At 53.4% G+C, this 17,218-nt stretch overlaps 4 protein-coding genes across 4 annotated transcripts; 2 read left to right on the forward strand and 2 right to left on the reverse strand.

Annotated features, from left to right (window-relative positions):
• Positions 1 to 101: 101 nt before the first annotated feature.
• On the reverse strand, positions 102 to 4,468 carry CkaCkLH20_01514 (ubiquitin ribosomal fusion protein; the record flags this gene model as incomplete). The annotated part of the gene is made up of 12 exons (XM_038884233.1): positions 102 to 188; positions 247 to 357; positions 472 to 652; positions 768 to 774; positions 857 to 940; positions 1,241 to 1,681; positions 1,735 to 2,100; positions 2,150 to 2,257; positions 2,545 to 2,923; positions 3,952 to 4,004; positions 4,065 to 4,194; positions 4,253 to 4,468. The coding sequence occupies 12 exons, from the start codon at positions 4,466 to 4,468 to the stop codon at positions 102 to 104; spliced, it is 2,163 nt and encodes a 720-aa protein (XP_038750825.1).
• Positions 4,469 to 6,569: 2,101 nt separating this feature from the next.
• CkaCkLH20_01515 (Vps52/Sac2 family protein) lies at positions 6,570 to 8,617 on the forward strand (the record flags this gene model as incomplete). The annotated part of the gene is made up of 2 exons (XM_038884234.1): positions 6,570 to 7,020; positions 7,080 to 8,617. 2 exons carry the CDS (start codon positions 6,570 to 6,572, stop codon positions 8,615 to 8,617), a joined length of 1,989 nt encoding a protein of 662 aa, XP_038750826.1.
• Positions 8,618 to 8,826: 209 nt separating this feature from the next.
• On the reverse strand, positions 8,827 to 10,207 carry CkaCkLH20_01516 (GTPase-activating protein gyp10; the record flags this gene model as incomplete). The annotated part of the gene is made up of 3 exons (XM_038884235.1): positions 8,827 to 9,710; positions 9,776 to 9,931; positions 10,012 to 10,207. The coding sequence occupies 3 exons, from the start codon at positions 10,205 to 10,207 to the stop codon at positions 8,827 to 8,829; spliced, it is 1,236 nt and encodes a 411-aa protein (XP_038750827.1).
• Positions 10,208 to 12,738: 2,531 nt separating this feature from the next.
• On the forward strand, positions 12,739 to 17,073 carry CkaCkLH20_01517 (thermotolerance protein; the record flags this gene model as incomplete). Its single annotated transcript, XM_038884236.1, has 5 exons — positions 12,739 to 12,969; positions 13,087 to 14,232; positions 14,293 to 14,804; positions 14,882 to 15,198; positions 15,254 to 17,073. The coding sequence occupies 5 exons, from the start codon at positions 12,739 to 12,741 to the stop codon at positions 17,071 to 17,073; spliced, it is 4,026 nt and encodes a 1,341-aa protein (XP_038750828.1).
• Between the last annotated feature and the right edge of the window lie 145 nt (positions 17,074 to 17,218).

Genomic DNA, 17,218 nt, shown 5'->3' on the forward strand with positions numbered 1-17,218 from the left:
AGTAATGCTACCACAAAGCCCGATGAATCAAGGAAAAATTTCATCCCTGCCATCCTCTCCAGAATGCCAGAACCCATGACGCCGCATACGTAATAAATCGTCTATTTGAGCTTCTTCTTGGGGCGGAGCTGGTTGGTGTGACCGCACTTGCGCTTGCGGCAGTTGGTCGCACGAGGAGGGAGACGAGCCTGTGATGGTGTTAGAACATCGGCCGGCGTATGCCTCACACGCGAAGGGGTTTCCTACGTAGCACTTGCGGCAGATCATCTTGTCGCAGTTGAACTTGGAGGCCAGAGCCTTGAGCGAGGGCTCGATGATACCACCACGGAGGCGGAGGACCAGGTGAAGAGTGGACTCCTGTTCAGGTTGTCAGCTTCCATTTCCTCATCGACCCCTCATGTCTCGAATCGTCTTCCTCAGTTGCGGAAACGTTCCCCCTCTTTGCATTATTTCGGTGGCGCGTTCACTGACCTTCTGGATGTTGTAGTCAGAGAGGGTGCGGCCGTCCTCAAGCTGCTTGCCGGCGAAGATCAGGCGCTGCTGGTCGGGGGGGATGCCCTCCTTGTCCTGGATCTTGGACTTGACATTGTCAATCGTGTCCGAGGACTCGACCTCAAGGGTAATGGTCTTGCCCGTCAGGGTCTTCACGAAACTGTAGCCACCATCGTCAGTCTATCGGCGTCTTCGGAGGAGACCTCGTCGCGCGAGCGGGCGTGCGGGATAGAATTCGTGGCGGAATTTCTTCGGAGGGTATGGGAAATGCTCACATCTGCACTGCGAGGAAAATGTTAGCATCATCGTTAGTTGAGCGATACGCATTCTGACGGCGTCTCGAGGGGTGAGCCCGTCAACTTACTCTTGCCGACCTTTCGCGAACTGGCTGTTGTTACGGAGTGGTGATCGCGGCAAATAATCGGTGGGGCCCTGCGCTTGAGAAGTTCTGCGGAGGGAAACTGCACATCAGAAAGCCCTAATTAGGGCACGCCAACAGTCACACGGATGGTCGGTTGGCAGCTCTTACCTAAAGCGGGCACTGACCCTGTGTCGCCCTGTGCAATTTTGCTGTCCAGGTCCCCACCCGTTCGACCCCCCCCCCCCCCGAGGACGGCTGTAAATTGCGATGACCTCACTAACTGATGCAACGGCTTTATCCAAGGTGCAAAAGCTCGAAATGCTCTCTATTCATGCTGGTGAGCTTGCAGCAGCAATGTGGGTATCTAAAACTCCATTGATCCTGAACTAATGCCAAGCTTGTCGATTGCTTCAACGGGCGACATGAGTACGGGTGGCTCGTCATCAACTTCCATGCTCGTGGCAGATCGCCCGCGGCGTTCGTTGGCCGCCTTTCTTTGATCCCTTTGCCAAAGCATGATGTGTTGTTCTAGCATATTGACTGCTCGTAGCAACATCGGAGCTGACAGCCCCGAAAGCCGCGCTGCGAGCTGGAAGAAGTCCCGACCCGCCGGGGGCAAGTCTTCCTCTGACTTGTACGAGTAGTGCTTCCTCACGCCGGGCTTGCCATCTCGCTGTACTGTTTCATTCTTGGCTTCATTAAACGATGCAGCTTCGACCTGGACATTGCGCAACATCCTGTCCGTCTCATTATCGGGAGCCTCAGATGCTGGCCGCCTTGGTAGAGGTTCATCCACAGGGAAGTACCTAGCTAGCATTGTGTCCTGGGCTAAGCTCTGATCAGTCGTTGAGTCTTGATATAGAGGTTCTCGGGCGACTTACGTTGTGCGTCAGTAAGCAGTGACAGCTGTGCGAAGTATTCATCCAGCTCTCGCGGCCCCATTGATGTGATTTGTGTGGCTGTAACGTTCAGGTAATCTGCGGCGGGGGCCGGCTCGGGCGCGAGAGCTGGCGCCATAACAAGCTGCCACTTCTCCCAGCTGAAGTTCGGTACCGAGAAGTAGTTCTCATCTTCTGGCGGCTGTGAAGAATTCTCAAACGGAAAGCAATGGATAGTTGTCAGAACAAGAACGGCGATGAGCAGGATCTCAGGCTGGTGTATAAGTCGGAGCCGGGACTTGTCGAGGGGGAACTCGTAGGAAAGATTGACGATGAGCGGGATTCTCCGAGCGATTGACATCGTCTCAACTTTTGGCGGTCAGTGCCATACCACGTTCAGGATGCTGAAGTAGCTTACTGGGCAGTCCCAATTCTCGGACGTATTGCAAAGTCATAAGAACATCGTTGAGGGGAGGGCACACCATGCCATAGTTGACGTGATAGGAGAGGGCAAGGCTCATAACCGCTGCGTGGAGTTCGCCATGATCAAACTCAGCCACATGTGCCGCCTTTAACGGTGTCGAATAGTATGCTGGCAATCTGTCACGCATCTCCTGAGGAAGTTGTCGATACTAAACATAGTCAGCAAATGCCAGAGCCCATCTGTCGGTCCGCTCACAGCTTGTCTGTAGGGAATGCTTCCCGTCCCTGCCCATCTAGCAAGATCTCCAATCCGAGTCGGTATCCTGAGAAGCACGCAACCAAGAAAACACAGTGCAAGTGTGTCCACCAACCGCGGAGACGGCCACTCACTACCGTTCTCAGGTGTCCAGTTCTGCGATCTCTTAAACCGGTTGACGAGTTGGTCATCCTGGGAGAGGTCGATCTGCGAGCTGAAGAGTGACATCTCAGCCTCCGAGGCGGAATCGTTTTCGATGGCAGTCGCGGCGCCTCGCGTTCTGAGATCCCACAAATCGCGGACCACGGTTTCCAGCTCTGCCTTATGGTCTTTGGCTGTAATCAGCCACAAAAGTTGTTCCCTCAGGATGAGCTGGAGGCATTCGAGATAGAGGTCTCTTGCTGACTGGCCGGTGAGCACTCGTCTAACGCGCTCTTTAACCTGCTTCTCTTGGCGAGAAATCTTTCCCTTCTGACCAAAATCTTCGTCGCCAAGATCGAACTCAACGTAGCCCTACGATCACGGTGAGCTTCAAATATGACAAAGCAGAAGTGTGGATGAACCTGAAGTTGATGGCCCTCCTTCGCGCAGTATCTGAGTCCGTTTTCCAAGTACCATTTTCTTGAGCCGCAGAACTCACATCGTTCACCTTTCGGAAACTTGTGAAGGTCCCTGTCGGGGGCCATCTTGCCAACGTTGATAAGTAAGGTAGTTGCAAGTTGAAGTGACGATATGGAAAGGTTCTTTCGTCGAAGATGTCAGTGGGATGGATGGTGGACAGTGCTCTACACGTTGTTAACCTTAACTTTTCCGAACCCAGACTCTAGGCACCTAGGTAGGCAGCTGCCCAAAGCCAAAATTTTTCGCACGCAGCCGGTCTGCTTCCACCTATTCACTATTCATACCTCACGAGAGGATCGTCCTCTGACGCGTTTATCCATCTGCACAGACGTTGGTCGGAGTAGTTACTCGTAACACGACTTGGAAGTTCCAGACACTGTGGACCCGATTTTAGTTGACTTGCCTCCGGTTCAACACACAGCTCTACGCCGAAGAGATTGACAACCCGCATGGAACCGACTCTTCACCGCCGTGAGCGAGCCACATCACACATGTGCAGAAAGTCGCAGTACCGGTCACTATCGTTTTGGGCGAAAAGGGGACGAGGAGGTGGGGAAATGTGCCGCTTTCCTATCGGACACATCTGTTGCCACCGCGAAGCTCTGCCAATTTTTTTTTTCAACCTATCCCATTGCTAGTCTGATCGTCGTAAGAGTCTGTGAAACAGACAAGAACAAAGGAAAAATAAGACCTGCGACATTTCTTGTAGTTGTCGTCGAGTCCGCGTAACCAGTATCGATTCCTGTCCAGATAGTCCTCTACGCAACGATCGAGGGGAAGCTCGCTGATATTCGACGCGCCAAGAAATATGCGTAGTCGTGTCCCCAGTCTGCCAACAAGGCCGCACGGTGTGAGCACTTGCCCTGGTCATTTTCTGCTGAAACGGTAGAGATTTGCTACGTTTACTGCTGGCCCAAAACCTCCTTGGCCTCAATAGCGGCCTCCTCACCCATGGCAGTCTGGATGGTCACGACTGGAGAGATTTAGTTAGCACGGCCTCGTCACCTATTGTTCGCCAGGCGGATTTTCTTACGGGTGTCCTTCTCATCAACCTTGAAGAGCTTGTTGATCTTCTCACCAATCTCGCCCTCAGGAACGCGAACATCGTCCTTGATACCCTCATCTCCCATGAGGCTGAGGAAGCCATCGTCGGAGATGTCAAGCTACAGAGACAACGGTCAGAAAAGGACGCCGTTCATCAATCATGAAGTTATCACTTACGAGCTGGTACTCTTTGCGCCTGACGTGGGGGACGTCCATGTTGTGGGTAGAGGGGGAGAGATCCTCAAGCTTCTTGCCGGTGAAAATGTCGGTGGCGACCAAGTGAACCTTGGCGTGACCGTGCTTGCCAGTCTTGGAGGTAGACATGTCGATAATCTTGCAAGGGCGGCCCTTGATGACGACGTGGCCGTTCTTCCTCAGTGCAGAGCACTGCATGGGGAAGGTGGTGGACGCGCCGGCGTCGGCGGACTCGAAGGTGTGCTCATGCTACACGATGCAAAGATTAGCAAGCTGCAGAGGGTCAAGATGGACGACATGAAGTGCGATCGAGAGGAGATGGAATCGTCGGTTATCCGTGGCGGGTTGCCGAGAAGGTTGGATTCCTGTATGCGTGTGCTGCGCTGAGCCGTGGTGCGTCGATGCAGCCGCGGGGCTCACCTATTGCGGGGTGGTGTTTGGTGGTTTTTCGCCCAAGCAGCGCAGCGCAGCGCAGGGCATGCGACCTCGAGAAGGAAACAAGAAGAGGTTGCGCGGGTGCTTACCTGAGAGTCGTCGGCCATTTTGAAGGATTGACTTAAAGAAGATGTCTAAAAATCGGAAACGGAGTTGTCGACGGATCAAGGGCGATACTCAGCAAAGACGACTGCTTTTATTTTTTGAGGGGGAGAAAGAGAGATGTACGTGTAAGGAAGAAGCGGGCTGAGGGGGGGACGGAGGGGAAAAAGAGGGAAAGCGAGGCGGGAGTAGATAATTTTTTTTCCTGGTTTTATTATTGGTTTTTTTTCTCTCTTTCTGTTAGGTCCAGATTCGTGCCCCTCTCTGGTGGTCGACGTCCCGTTTGGCAGGTGCGGTGCTGTGCTGTGTGGGACACTTCCATTGCCAATGAAAAACCTACCTAGGGTGGAGTGTGGGCGGCCTACACTGAATTTTTTAGGTCAGATTCAATCTGCTTCTGTGCCCCTCTGCAAAAGCCTGCGGCACCTTGACCACTGAACCGCACATTAGCCTTCGAGCGACCCTTGGACCTCTACGACCTGTCTGTGGTAGTCCCGCAGAAATGGACCTCACGAAAGTGTCTTCCCCCAACCTCTGAGGTGCCTTTCTCAAGCCATAATACTACCTACCTAGGTACAGGACATGCTGTTGGACTGCCTGCCTGGGAGTATTATCAACTTGAGTGTCTCATCAAATAGACAGTTGTTAGGCCAGTACTCACGCTGACTGGCCAAAACGAAGGACCGGCTCTTCACACGGATGGCATCTCAGTCTTTTTGGCGCTAACGTCGCCTCCGTGCACTACCTTGCCACCCAAGGTACTTCCCTAGGTACCTACCTTACCTACACTGTAGGTAATTTCCCTTCCTTGCCTCCATCAGGTACCTTAGATCTTCCTACCCACCTACCTAACCTTACCTTCTCAGGAACGCCCTGCGAACGGAATATATTTGTACGGTACGCGCCCATTCCCGCCGAGGGAAGCCCATCAACGTGATGATGATGATGCTGCTGAGATACCTAGAGCGCTGCCCAACAGCTTCTTTCGACAATGGCACACCTTGGTTTCTCTGTTGAAAAGGAAACCAATCTTTGGAAACATCAGGCGCTATATACTTCAACAGCGTCCAAAGTGAGCCCAAACCAGATCAAACCAAAAGCCTCTGGTTGGAACCGAAAGGCACGGTACAGGCAGATGACTCGACGTACTCCTCTATGTCCCAATGTCGGTTACCTGAGAGACTTCGCGAATTTTACACAGCATGTGTGCATCTCTAGGTCGCAGTGTTCCAACGCAACAACAGTGAATGATCTGTTTTCGCGCCTGTCCGAATTTTGCCCCGCGCTTGCTTGCCGTCGGCCTTCCATTTCGAAACGCTGCCCCGCACTTCCCAGCCCGACGCCTGGGCATCCCGAAGAACAATCATAGGTGGTCCCAAACCCCTGCCATGCCACACTCGAAGTCGGGTGTGGGTCTACCTAACCTAAGGAACAGCTAAGGTACCTAGGTACCTAGGTAGGTACAGGTAAGGTAGGTACTATGGTAGGTAGGTACCTTACCCAGTATTCCGTACGGACTGGACCTGGATACGTTCCTTCTGTGGCTGGAGAGCAATCGTCTCTGCCATCCAATCACAACACGTTTGCTTCAAAGAGGCCATCCAGCCTCGTCCTGCTCCTAATAGATGTCACAGTCAACGCATCCTGTATACGACAGCTTTCGCCCGCCAACCAACGCCCGTCGGTTGAAACCTCCCAATGATATGGTGGCCGATCTCATCGAACAGACTGCTCTGTAGCCTCTCCTCAATACAAGCCCATCATGTGGCTTGATCGGCTCGCAGCGCCATCGAATCCATCACCGTCCTCTTCGCAACCCGGAAGCCGTCCCTACTCCCCGCTGCCGCGACGACCTTCCAACAGTCCTTATGTCACCTCTCAGCGCCCTGGCATAACTCCGAGAGGATCCGCCCTTTCACTCGTCTCTAACGACTCCTCGACTTCTTTCTCAGCATCTCGCAGGGTCAATGGCTCCGGCCTAAAGCAGTCCACGATCTCCTACGAAGGACCTGACTCGGCCGAGTTACTTGCCCAGATATTGGATACCGCGTCGCCGCAGGATGCCACTGAGGAGGGGATAGACGAAGCAATAAGCGAAAACGACCTTGAATTGGGCTTCGACTTCGAGGGATTGAGCTTGCGAGAGCTAGCAAGTTCCGACAGCGCGGTTACGGACGACACGGACAGCTATCGTCGACAGACCGCGGAAGAATGTAGGGCGCCTCCTCCGTGACACTGGAAGGTGCGCATTCAACTGACTCTCTCCATGTAGACGAAACCAGTAGAGCTCAGGTCGAAGACTTGCACAGATCCATCGCGGCATGCGACGGTGTCCTCAGTTCAGTCGAGACCAACTTGACGAGCTTCCGCAATGATCTCGCAGCAGTCTCCGCAGATATAGAAACCCTACAGTCCCGCTCGACAGCCCTCAATGTTCGACTCGAGAATCGAAAAGCGGTAGAAAAGGCGTTCGGGCCGGTCGTGGAGGAATTGAGCGTTTCTCCCCTCGTGGTGTCCAAGATATCCGAAGGCCACATCGACGAGACGTGGGTCAAGATGCTGGCGGAGGTAGACAAACGAGCTATCGCGTACAAGAAGAATACGGCGAGCCAGCAGAAGAGTAAAGCCTGGGCGGATCTCGGTCCCCTGTTGGAAAAGCTGACGATGAAGGCCATTGAGCGGATACGTGACTTCGTTGTAGCCCAGATCAAGGCGCTGCGGTCTCCACATATCAACGCCCAAATCATTCAACAACAGAACTTCCTGAAGTTCAAGGAGCTATTTGCCTTCCTTCACAAACACCATTCCAAGCTTGCCGAGGAAATCAGTCAGGCTTATATGAACACCATGAGGTGGTACTACGCCAACCAGTTCGCTCGCTACCAGAAGGCTCTTGAAAAGCTCAAACTGCACATTCTGGACAGGAACGACGTTCTTGGTCATGAAGAAATATCAAGGAGAGCCACGGTTCTCTCAGCGACTAAGCCCGCTGGGCCGCCGCACGACGCCTTTAACCTGGGACGTCGTGTTGACCTCCTCAAGACGAGTAACCAATCCGCCATTTCCTCCTACTTGGCCGAGGAAGATCAGACCACCCACTACATCGAAGTTCCTTTTCGAAACTTCAACTTGGCTCTGATTGATAACGCCACCGCAGAGTACACTTTTTTGGCCGCGTACTTCTCGCCCCCCCTTTCATTGGCCGCAGTATCACGACAATTCAACTACATCTTTGAACCGACGTTTGCCCTGGGCCAAACGCTGACCAGGACGCTGGTCAGTGAGAGTTACGATGCGCTTGGCCTCTTGTTGTGCATTCGGCTTAATCAGCACTTGGCATTCGAGCTGCAGAGGCGTAAAATTCCCGCCGTCGACGGCTACATCAACATGACGACCATGCTCTTGTGGCCAAGATTGCAGGTCGTCATGGACCATCATTGCGAGTCGGTACGACTGCTCACCAACGCCCTACCCGCGAAACCCAGGGCTGCGGATCAGAATAAACTGTCTGCCGCACCCCATCTTGTGACTCAGAGATTTGGGCAGATCCTGCAGGGCGTCCTGGCACTCAGCGTCGAAGCTGGAGACGACGAGCCAGTGGTCACCAGCTTGCGGCGACTGCGCTCGGAGGCTGAAGCTTTCCTTACGCGCTATAGCCAATCCTTTGGCGACAAGCGCAAGCGAGAGCGTTTCCTGTACAACAACTACTCGTTGATCTCTACCATCATCAGCGACGTAAGTGGGAAGCTTGCGACGGAACAGCAGGAACATTTCGAGGAGCTCAAAACAGCATTCCAGGAGGGTGCTTAGAATCGCAGAAAAAGATATTTGGTGCTATGCGTGGCGTCGGGTGCTCTTGTTAAATAGGATATCATGTGTGCGGTAGATACTTTACTACCAGGGGATCTAAATTTACATGAAGAAACACTTTTTTCCCTGCTGGGGGCCCAGAATCCGCCCAGCTCTGTCTTGGATCTACCTTACCTAGAAAGTATACGCTCACGTCGCGCCAATTCTCTCTAGAAATTGTACGACCAAATTGTGCCATTTGTCCATTTATAGAACAATGCAGTTACGGAAGCGGGACTCCGGCGCAGGTACACAGCCATGAGGCCAACGACGACCGCCAACCCGACTGCGGCAGCCCCCTTTCTGTACACCCACAGCGCCTTCATGATATTTTGCCGACGTTCCAAAGCCTTGAGCTCGGCCAGCTGTTTTTGGAAGTAAGAATGCCCCTCGTGCATTGTCTGCGCTGCGCAGGCCTCAACCGAGCGCGCCGTCTTCAGGGAGCTCGCCTTGGATATTCTGCGCCATGCGGGCAAAGTCTCGGGAGGATGTCTGTCGTACAGCGCAGTGGTTTTGGTGATCAGGGCTTCAAGGTCCATCTTCTGCGGGACTTTGGAGAGGATGAGGTGCAGCATGGACGGGTCGTCCTCGTCATTGTCAAAGAGCTCGTCTCGCCGGTTCAAGACGATTTGGGCGAACATGTAGACACTGAAGACCGGTTCACGCGTGAGGAGAATGTCGAACAAGCGGGCAATGTCTCCGAAAGTCTGAATATCGTGGGCGTACATCGTCAGGGTGCCCGCCAGGGCATAGAAAGGCTCGGTGCCAGAGAGGTGCCGCTTCAGCTTCGGATCTGCGGCATTGAGGATATCGGGGATTAGCCGTAGCTGGGCGACGGTCGGTTCAAGGTTGGTGAGCATGAAGTCTCGAATGCGTAGGACAGAGAGGCGCGAGACAAGGCGGGCGCGCCATGGTGGCTCAAGAACGAGCAGGAAAACCTGACATATATCGTGGTAGCCCTGGAAGTAGCATAGGTATGGGTATCGTCGGAGGACCTCGGTGATGAGGTCAGAGAGTTCGCTTTTGTTCTTCTCAAGTTCGGAATCAGACTGGTCTTCAAGTCCGGGTTAGTCAAATCGATCGCAGGATAATGGTACGCACGAAGGAGATCGATCTCACGTTGGGGATAGTAAATGAAGGCCCGATTGACATCAAGCTGGACTTGATCTTCGTCTCTATGCCGCGGCAGTTCTTTCCAGTTGTTCTTCTCATCTATGCCTGTTGCGATCGCACCTTTGAAGTCTTCGCTGTCTGCGAGTCCTAGGAGTATGGGCCCTGCAAACCAAGATGTCTTATTAGTCTGTTCTGACGTGCAGGACGAAGGAACGTAATCATTGGAGCGGTTGGACACTCACAAGCCTTCCGGCGCAAATCGTCGGTGAGGAAGCCGCCTTTGGTGCTAGCAAGCTCCTTGAGACCCTCGATGTTCCGCCATTTGCAAGCTTCGAGAACATCGTCCCTCTTGCGCCTGGAGCACTCGGTGCCGTCTAGCGCGGAGTCGGAATGGCCGGAAGCTCTGGCCTGCCCACTGCCTGTCGGGGTAGCCGCCATGCTTCTCTGCGGCAGTGAGGAGTGTTGCGTGACGATGTTTGGCGTGTGGCGGTCGATATACGATGCTCAGCTTAGGGCATCCCTATCGTGCATCGCATAGCGGCAGGCTTGACGGTCCAGTCAGTTTTGTTTGGATGCCACCAGGCCGCCGCCGCCGTTCAGACGCGGAAGGGAAAGCAAAACCAGGAGACTTTGGGAGGTCGACTAGGTAAGTACCTTCGAGGTCGAGATCTGGCAATTCCAGGTAGGCACTCGGCCGGCGAGTCGCGACCAGAGCAGTAAGGTAGTCACAGCTCTGGAGCAGAGAAGCTGAAGCCAGTGAAAGCTGCAACAATGTCGGAGCAACCTCCACTGCGGATCGCTGTTGTGCGGGCTACACCGTACCTTACACTTAGTGTCGCTCAGTCCCTGCGGGACGGGACGCACAAGCCACCAGTCGGTCACTCTTAGGTAAGCCTGCGGATGCGTGGTTGGCAGACCTACCGGTTAGCGCTAATAAGGTAGCCTTCAAGACCACAAGCGTACCTAATCGCATTCGAGCTTTTCGCACAACCTGAGCTCCCCATATTATGAAGGTGCCCTTCAGGTGTCTAGTGAAGGCAGGAACTGACCACCAGCCGACGGATGCTTGTGTTTCAGCAGAAATACCTACCTTCAGAAGAGCATCAGCTAAGATAGTATCGACTGCGGTGCCCAACGTCCGTCATCGAACCGTTACTGCCTGCCTTGCTCAGGTGCGACCTAAAACGGCGGCGACATCCATACAATCGAGCATGACAATCATGTCCTCGGGAATTGACAACTAGGTGCCAGCATTCTTGCTTCAGATGTGACAGATCATAAACGATAGATCTGGCTTGAGATGTTTGGCATCATGCATCCACACCGAGGGCGCAATCTTCAGCTTGTCTTTAGACCGGGAAAGGGTGCCCCGAGTGATACTTCGATCGTCTTTCCCACGGAAGGCAGGAAGGCAGGCAGGGATAGCCCATAGTTGGCGCCCAATTCAGTCAAGTTATCAAGAATCTGCTTACGCCCGTACCAAGAAGCTTGGCACTGCGACGACAATTGAGCCGTGATCATTCGCGAAGCAGGGCTCTCGAGACACAACGTCCCGATTCTCTCAAAGCAGGTTTCGTTTACCTCAGGCAAGCAGAGCTTCCATACCGGCTCAAATGGAAGGATCACATGACTTCATAGGCAGGGCCAAGGGTGGCGTCTGCCGAAGACAATCGTTGCCGTTGGCAATATTTGTTGAGCAGGCCTGTGCCCTGATGATGGCCGGTGAGGTTATGCGAATTTGGCAAAGTTGCTGGCCACGGAGCGGGAGACTTGGACCATGTGAAGTTCTGCTGTATCTCCCTCTCCCGGCCAGATCGTACAGGGCTCACTCCGACGTAGGTCCGCTGCAGCCCGCCTGTTGCAGTAGTAAAGGCCGGGTGCTTTGCATTCCCAGGCCAAACCAAAGAGGGTTTCTTTCTTTTCAGTCAACATGCGTGAGACACAAGATAAACAGTTGTCGTCGTCGTCGTCTAAAATTGGCACCGGGGACCCTTGGTTGACAGGCAAAAGAAAACATCGCCGGCTGGGCATCGGTGACATTGTCAGGTTTGAACAATTGTGGCTTTCCTCCAGCGCCGGGACCCTGCTGATTCAGAGTTGGGCATTTGAGGTCGCCGGGCAGTTCCGCAAACAGAACCAAACACACGTACCTGGAGTTTGTAGAATGTAGATCGAAAGAGCAGTTTGGCTCCTTGAGCCAAGACAGGCGACCCAAAAGATTCCGTCCAGGCTTGCTGAGGTCCACCAGGATGCGTTATGTGTGAGGGGTGATTTCGAGCATGCCGACCATGAGGTGCTGCTACCTCAGTAACAAAGTAATGTTGCATCATTCTCCCCTTCCAGTACCTTAGGTTTTCGTACACACCTCCCTCAGATTGGCTTTTCGAAGCGCGAGTAAGAATGTTTTCCACCTTAGACTGTGATTGATTGGTAGGAAGCAACTGTTGATGCTGAGGTGAGCCTCAATGGAAGGTAGTGTGCTGCAGCAGTGGCCGTTGCCGTTGCGTACGGATACCCAAATGGAACTGTCAAAGTACCCAACCTAAGGTAACTGCCCTGCTCTGAGAAACGTGGAGCCCCACCAAGCTACCTACCTTACCTACCTTAGGTAGGTAGGTAGACTCTTAAGGTAAACTGAGGTAACCTCTCCGCTGTCTCAACCTTCGGCTTGACTGCAACATTGCCTTGCTGAGCTACCCTGCCCTACATCTACACCAAAGGCGCCCTCGCCGTGGCCAGGGCTTCTGTCGTCTTCCCCTCATACGGCCGGCGTTTCTCGCTTTGCCTAAGATCAGAGACGCTTCCACACGCGCATGGCCTTCCAGCTGAGTACCAGCACCAAGCTCGACTCATCCTCTTGATCCCACAGTTCGCCTCTGGCTTCTTGCTGCCCGCCACACTGCGGCCTCTTTGTCTCATCGCTCCCTGGAAACCCTTTGACAGCCATGTTTATAATATGATCTGTCGAAATGGCATTTCAGACAAATATACTCCGTGATGGGGCTTGGGTCACAACAACCGTCGACCTCAACACCGTTCTGAAGGGCTCTACTGTCGCTGCCACGCCCGCTGCCCCGCCACTCCCTACCGCGCCAGACTGTGGCATTCTGACCAGAACCGTCATCGAGAGTCCTATTGCTCGATGGGTACTGCCTGCTCTCTTGAGATCGGCCCATCACAATGATGTCGCCTTCGTGGGTGTAAGTACCTTACTTCCATGCTATGCCTACTTCGCGGTACACCCTGGGCTTTATTCCAGGCCGGTCTGAGCCGGGCCCCGTGTCGTTCCCGTAATCTTTCATCGCTAATCTTCCCAGGATCGTTATGTGAGCATCAGTGAGCTGCGAAAGGATGGCCAGCTTCAAGAGGTTCTCCGAAAGAACGACTTCGGCTGCCGCATCCGCAATGCTTGTGTGATCGGAAACAAATACGAGCGCTTTCGTGCCACTGCCGATGATGCTGGTGTCGAACACATCAAGAGCGAAGACGAGGATGAGGACACGCAAATGGCCGATTTCACCTCTGCTACTGGCCCTGGCGGCTCTCACGGAGTTTTGCCGCCGCATCTATTACTCCTCGTCCTCGAAACTGGCACTTTCGTCTTTCTGTTCATCAGGAGAGACGTTCACGGCAGACTCCAATTCGTCGCGTCCCCCTTCCACAATCCCTCAAAGAGAATGGGCCATCACTTGGGTTTTCATGTCGCGGTAGATCCAAGATCTCGATACGTTGCCGTTGCCGACGCTCAGAATAAGTTTGCCGTGTACGAGCTCGAATCCATGGAGGCCATGAGTAGCCAATACATGCGTCAGAACGACATCAGTCCAGTCAAGACCCATCACCACCGAGCAGTCCAGGGAATGATTCTCAAGATGGAATTCCTCTATCCTCGACCAGAAGACCAGCATCACGTTATTCTCCTCATCATTCTTGCCAAGGGCGACAAATCAAAGATGGTTATTTACGAGTGGGAGCGCGGGGACAACCTAGGCGAAGTGTTCGCCGAGGAAAAGCGCGGTTATCGCATACGACCCGAGCATTGCATGCCGTTATTGGTGATCCCACTGACAGTGAGGAGTTCCTTCCTGGTGGTGTCTGAGAACGCCTTCGGCATCTGCAAGGATCCTCTGCAAGGACCTATCGACATTGAGAACCACTGCCCTTTTGATCCCAAAGACCACCCTACAACTCGATTTCACCACGGGACAGGCCCGCCGCTTTGGACAGCCTGGGATAGGCCCGTGCGAAGAAGGGGCTACTATGATACGAATGATCACATCTATCTTGCTCGGGAGGACGGCGTGATTGTGTTCTTTGAATTCAATTCAACGGATGTTCTTGGTGTTTCCATGAACGTTGGGGACTGCGATTGCAACATATCCAGCGCCTTCACCACGATGTACGACGCATACTCCGACTTCGCCATAGTTGCAGGAGATTCGGGTCCGGGTTTGGTTTTTCAGGTATCTTCCTCGACTGCCTGCGTCAACGGAAGAAGTCGAGAACTAACGAATAACAAATAGCTCAAACCTCGACAAAGTATAGTTCAATTGGGTCCGATCCCCAACTGGGCGTGTGCTATTGATTTCACAACCACAGATCCATTCTCGTCCTGGAATCCCACGAGCGCACACAAAAGCAAGCCGGCTACATCTTGGAAGGAACGGACGCCGGATCATTTATTAAGCCCACACAAAATAATGTGCGCGTCCGGGAACGACCCTCAAGGCAGCATCACCGAGTTACGCTACGGACTTCCCGCCAACATCATTTCGTACTTTGAGACGCACCCTACGAAGAGGGCGTGGATTTTCCAGGCTGCTGATACCACCTGGCCCTACCAAATGCTCCTAACTAGTCCTGGGACATCTGATATCTTGCTGGTATCAGCCGATCTTTCCCAGGCGGAAATGGCCGAGCCCACCGCAGTACAACTGGACACGATGTCCAGAACACTTGCAGCAGACCAGAGTCGTGACGGGACTATCACCCAAGTTTCCGAGCGATGTATAACTATTGCAAGCCCCAATCAAAGGTAAGCCTCGATCGCGCTATCGTTGTGGCATTAAAAGATGTACATTGAATGATCAACAACTCTGATATGGTTCGCAGTGCAACATCATTTGCGTATGCCGAGTTCCAAGGCATCGATGGTGTAGTTGAGCATGCGGCTGTGAGGGGCAACTGTGTTTGCGTATCCGTGTTTTCCGAGTCCCATTTTCAAATCCATACCTTCCGCGCCGACAACTCCGACTTAGCCCTTACGGATACATATGCAGTGGACGGTGAAGTCACGTGTCTTTCACTGTGCTGCATAGGCGGGTCGGAATGCATACTTGCCGGCTTATGGCGAGAGAATAGTTCCTATCTGGCAATATATCCTGCCGACGGACTGGAGAAGGCGCCCATGTTGATCGGCCTGGACACTGGTACGTCGGTCTTCTTGCAGCCGGAGACGAAAAGTGCTGACAGAGATCGGAACAGACGATGAGGGACTGACTGCCCATCAAGGAGACGCAATGGATATCACACCGACAGTAGAACTCATCAACAGCATTGTGGTTGTGCATGAGACAGCCCAAAAGACCAGTGTTGTTCTCGGAACCCGAAGCGGTCATCTGATAACGATGCAGCTTAATGGTGCTGGCCCCTATGATCGAATCATAAGGAGAGAAAGACTTGGTACCGTTGCAGCTGAAGTCTTCCCTGTGGACGCACCGTATCTTCTCGGAGCTGTCATGGCCTGTTGCAACGACGCATTGCTTCTTTTGCGAGATTTCGAGGCCAAGCGACCTGGGCATTTTGCGACCAAACATCGCGTCTGGGTAACTGACTTGAAGGATCCGGCTACGGCATCAGTGCCTGTGATCTCGGCCACCTACATACCTATCGAACGAAGCATCGCGAACCGTATGCCACTTGTTCTTCTTTCTGGGGAACATATCTCGTTCACGGAGATACATCTTCAAGAAGGATCAGTCCCCAGGCGGCTGCCGCTGCACACAGGGACCCCTGTCAAGGTACTGTATTCGCAGACGCTGCAATGTCTGGTCGTCGCGCTGCAAATCGGAGACCAGCCGAATATCATGTTCATGGATCATGAAACAGGAGAAGATATATCCCATCCCATCGACAGGAACACTGGCAACCCGACGACGTTTATCAACGGAATGGGAGGTCATGGTGATAGAATCCTTGGGGTATTCGAATGGCTGTATACCCAGGCCAGCATGACTTTTCATTACCTGATCATTACCACAAGAGGAGGACGGCTTGTGCTGGTTTCCCCGACGAAAGATGACTACCGAGATTCCGAGGGAAAGAAACGAAGGAGAATCCGCTTTGTCACTAGGTATAAGACGAAAGACACGGCACCAATATGCTCTGTGGTCGGAGACGATCAGGGACTTGTTTACTGCGCCGGCAAAACGCTCTATTGGGAAGTCCTCGACACGGCCGAGAAGAAGCTGGTTCGGAAAAAAACCTACGAGCTGAACTCGCCGGCGCTTTCACTGCGGATAGTGAACGGCAAGGTGTGTGCGCTCACCCTGAGCGACTCTCTCGTGATTGTAGACCACAAGTCGGATCATAAAAGCGATGAGATGGAGCTCATTCATATGGACGAGACGACACGGAAGTCAAACCACTTTTTCGATGTTGGAGATTCCGCAGATGGATCGACAGCATGGCCAATAACACTGCTCTGCGGTATGAACCGCGATTTCGCAGCTGTTTGGACTCCCTGGCAACAGCGGGATAGAGAACTGGAACTCGTCGCCGAGGGTTCACTCCCCGCTAGCGTCAGAAAACTCGGGCGCGGTCATGTTCGGCCTGAATGGGTGGCAACAGAGCATGTGCCCCGATATGGAAGCATACCCAGCACGTTGGACGGAGCTGAGGTGGTAGGCATGTCGTTGGATGGTTCGGTGATGCATTTCAGCCTGCTCAACATGCATGCATGGCGTTTTCTGCGATTTGTGCAGAATCTCGCCTCGAGGAGTCAGTTACTTTTCCCTTACAGCTACGAGGTATCACAGCTGGACGATGAGGACTACGACGCAGAGGTGAAGGAGATGCCCAAGTCGATGAAGCACATAGATGGAGACTTGCTGCAGCGATGCGCGGACAGATTGGTGCTGGAGAAGTTGATTTCGGAAGACAGCGATATCGACCTCTTGCGGGAGTATCTGGATTATTTGGATGATGGGGTATGGACGGCGTCTTTCCAGGATGCCGCGGGCGTTTCCAAGTATTTCGACTTGGCTTACGACGTACTGGATTACTACTTGACTCCAGTTCTATAATTCTGTTAGTCATGTCAAGCTTTTAGGACTGGTGCTTTTCTCCTGCCCCTGCTAGACAAATGACGTGGGAATGCCTGGGGGGGGGGGGGGGGGGGGGGGGGGGGGGGGGGGGGGGGGGGGGGGGGGGGGGGGGGGGGGGGGGGGG

The sequence above is a fragment of the Colletotrichum karsti genome (genome assembly GCF_011947395.1).
Source record: "Colletotrichum karsti strain CkLH20 chromosome Unknown Scaffold3, whole genome shotgun sequence".
Taxonomy (NCBI): Eukaryota; Fungi; Ascomycota; class Sordariomycetes; order Glomerellales; family Glomerellaceae; genus Colletotrichum; species Colletotrichum karsti.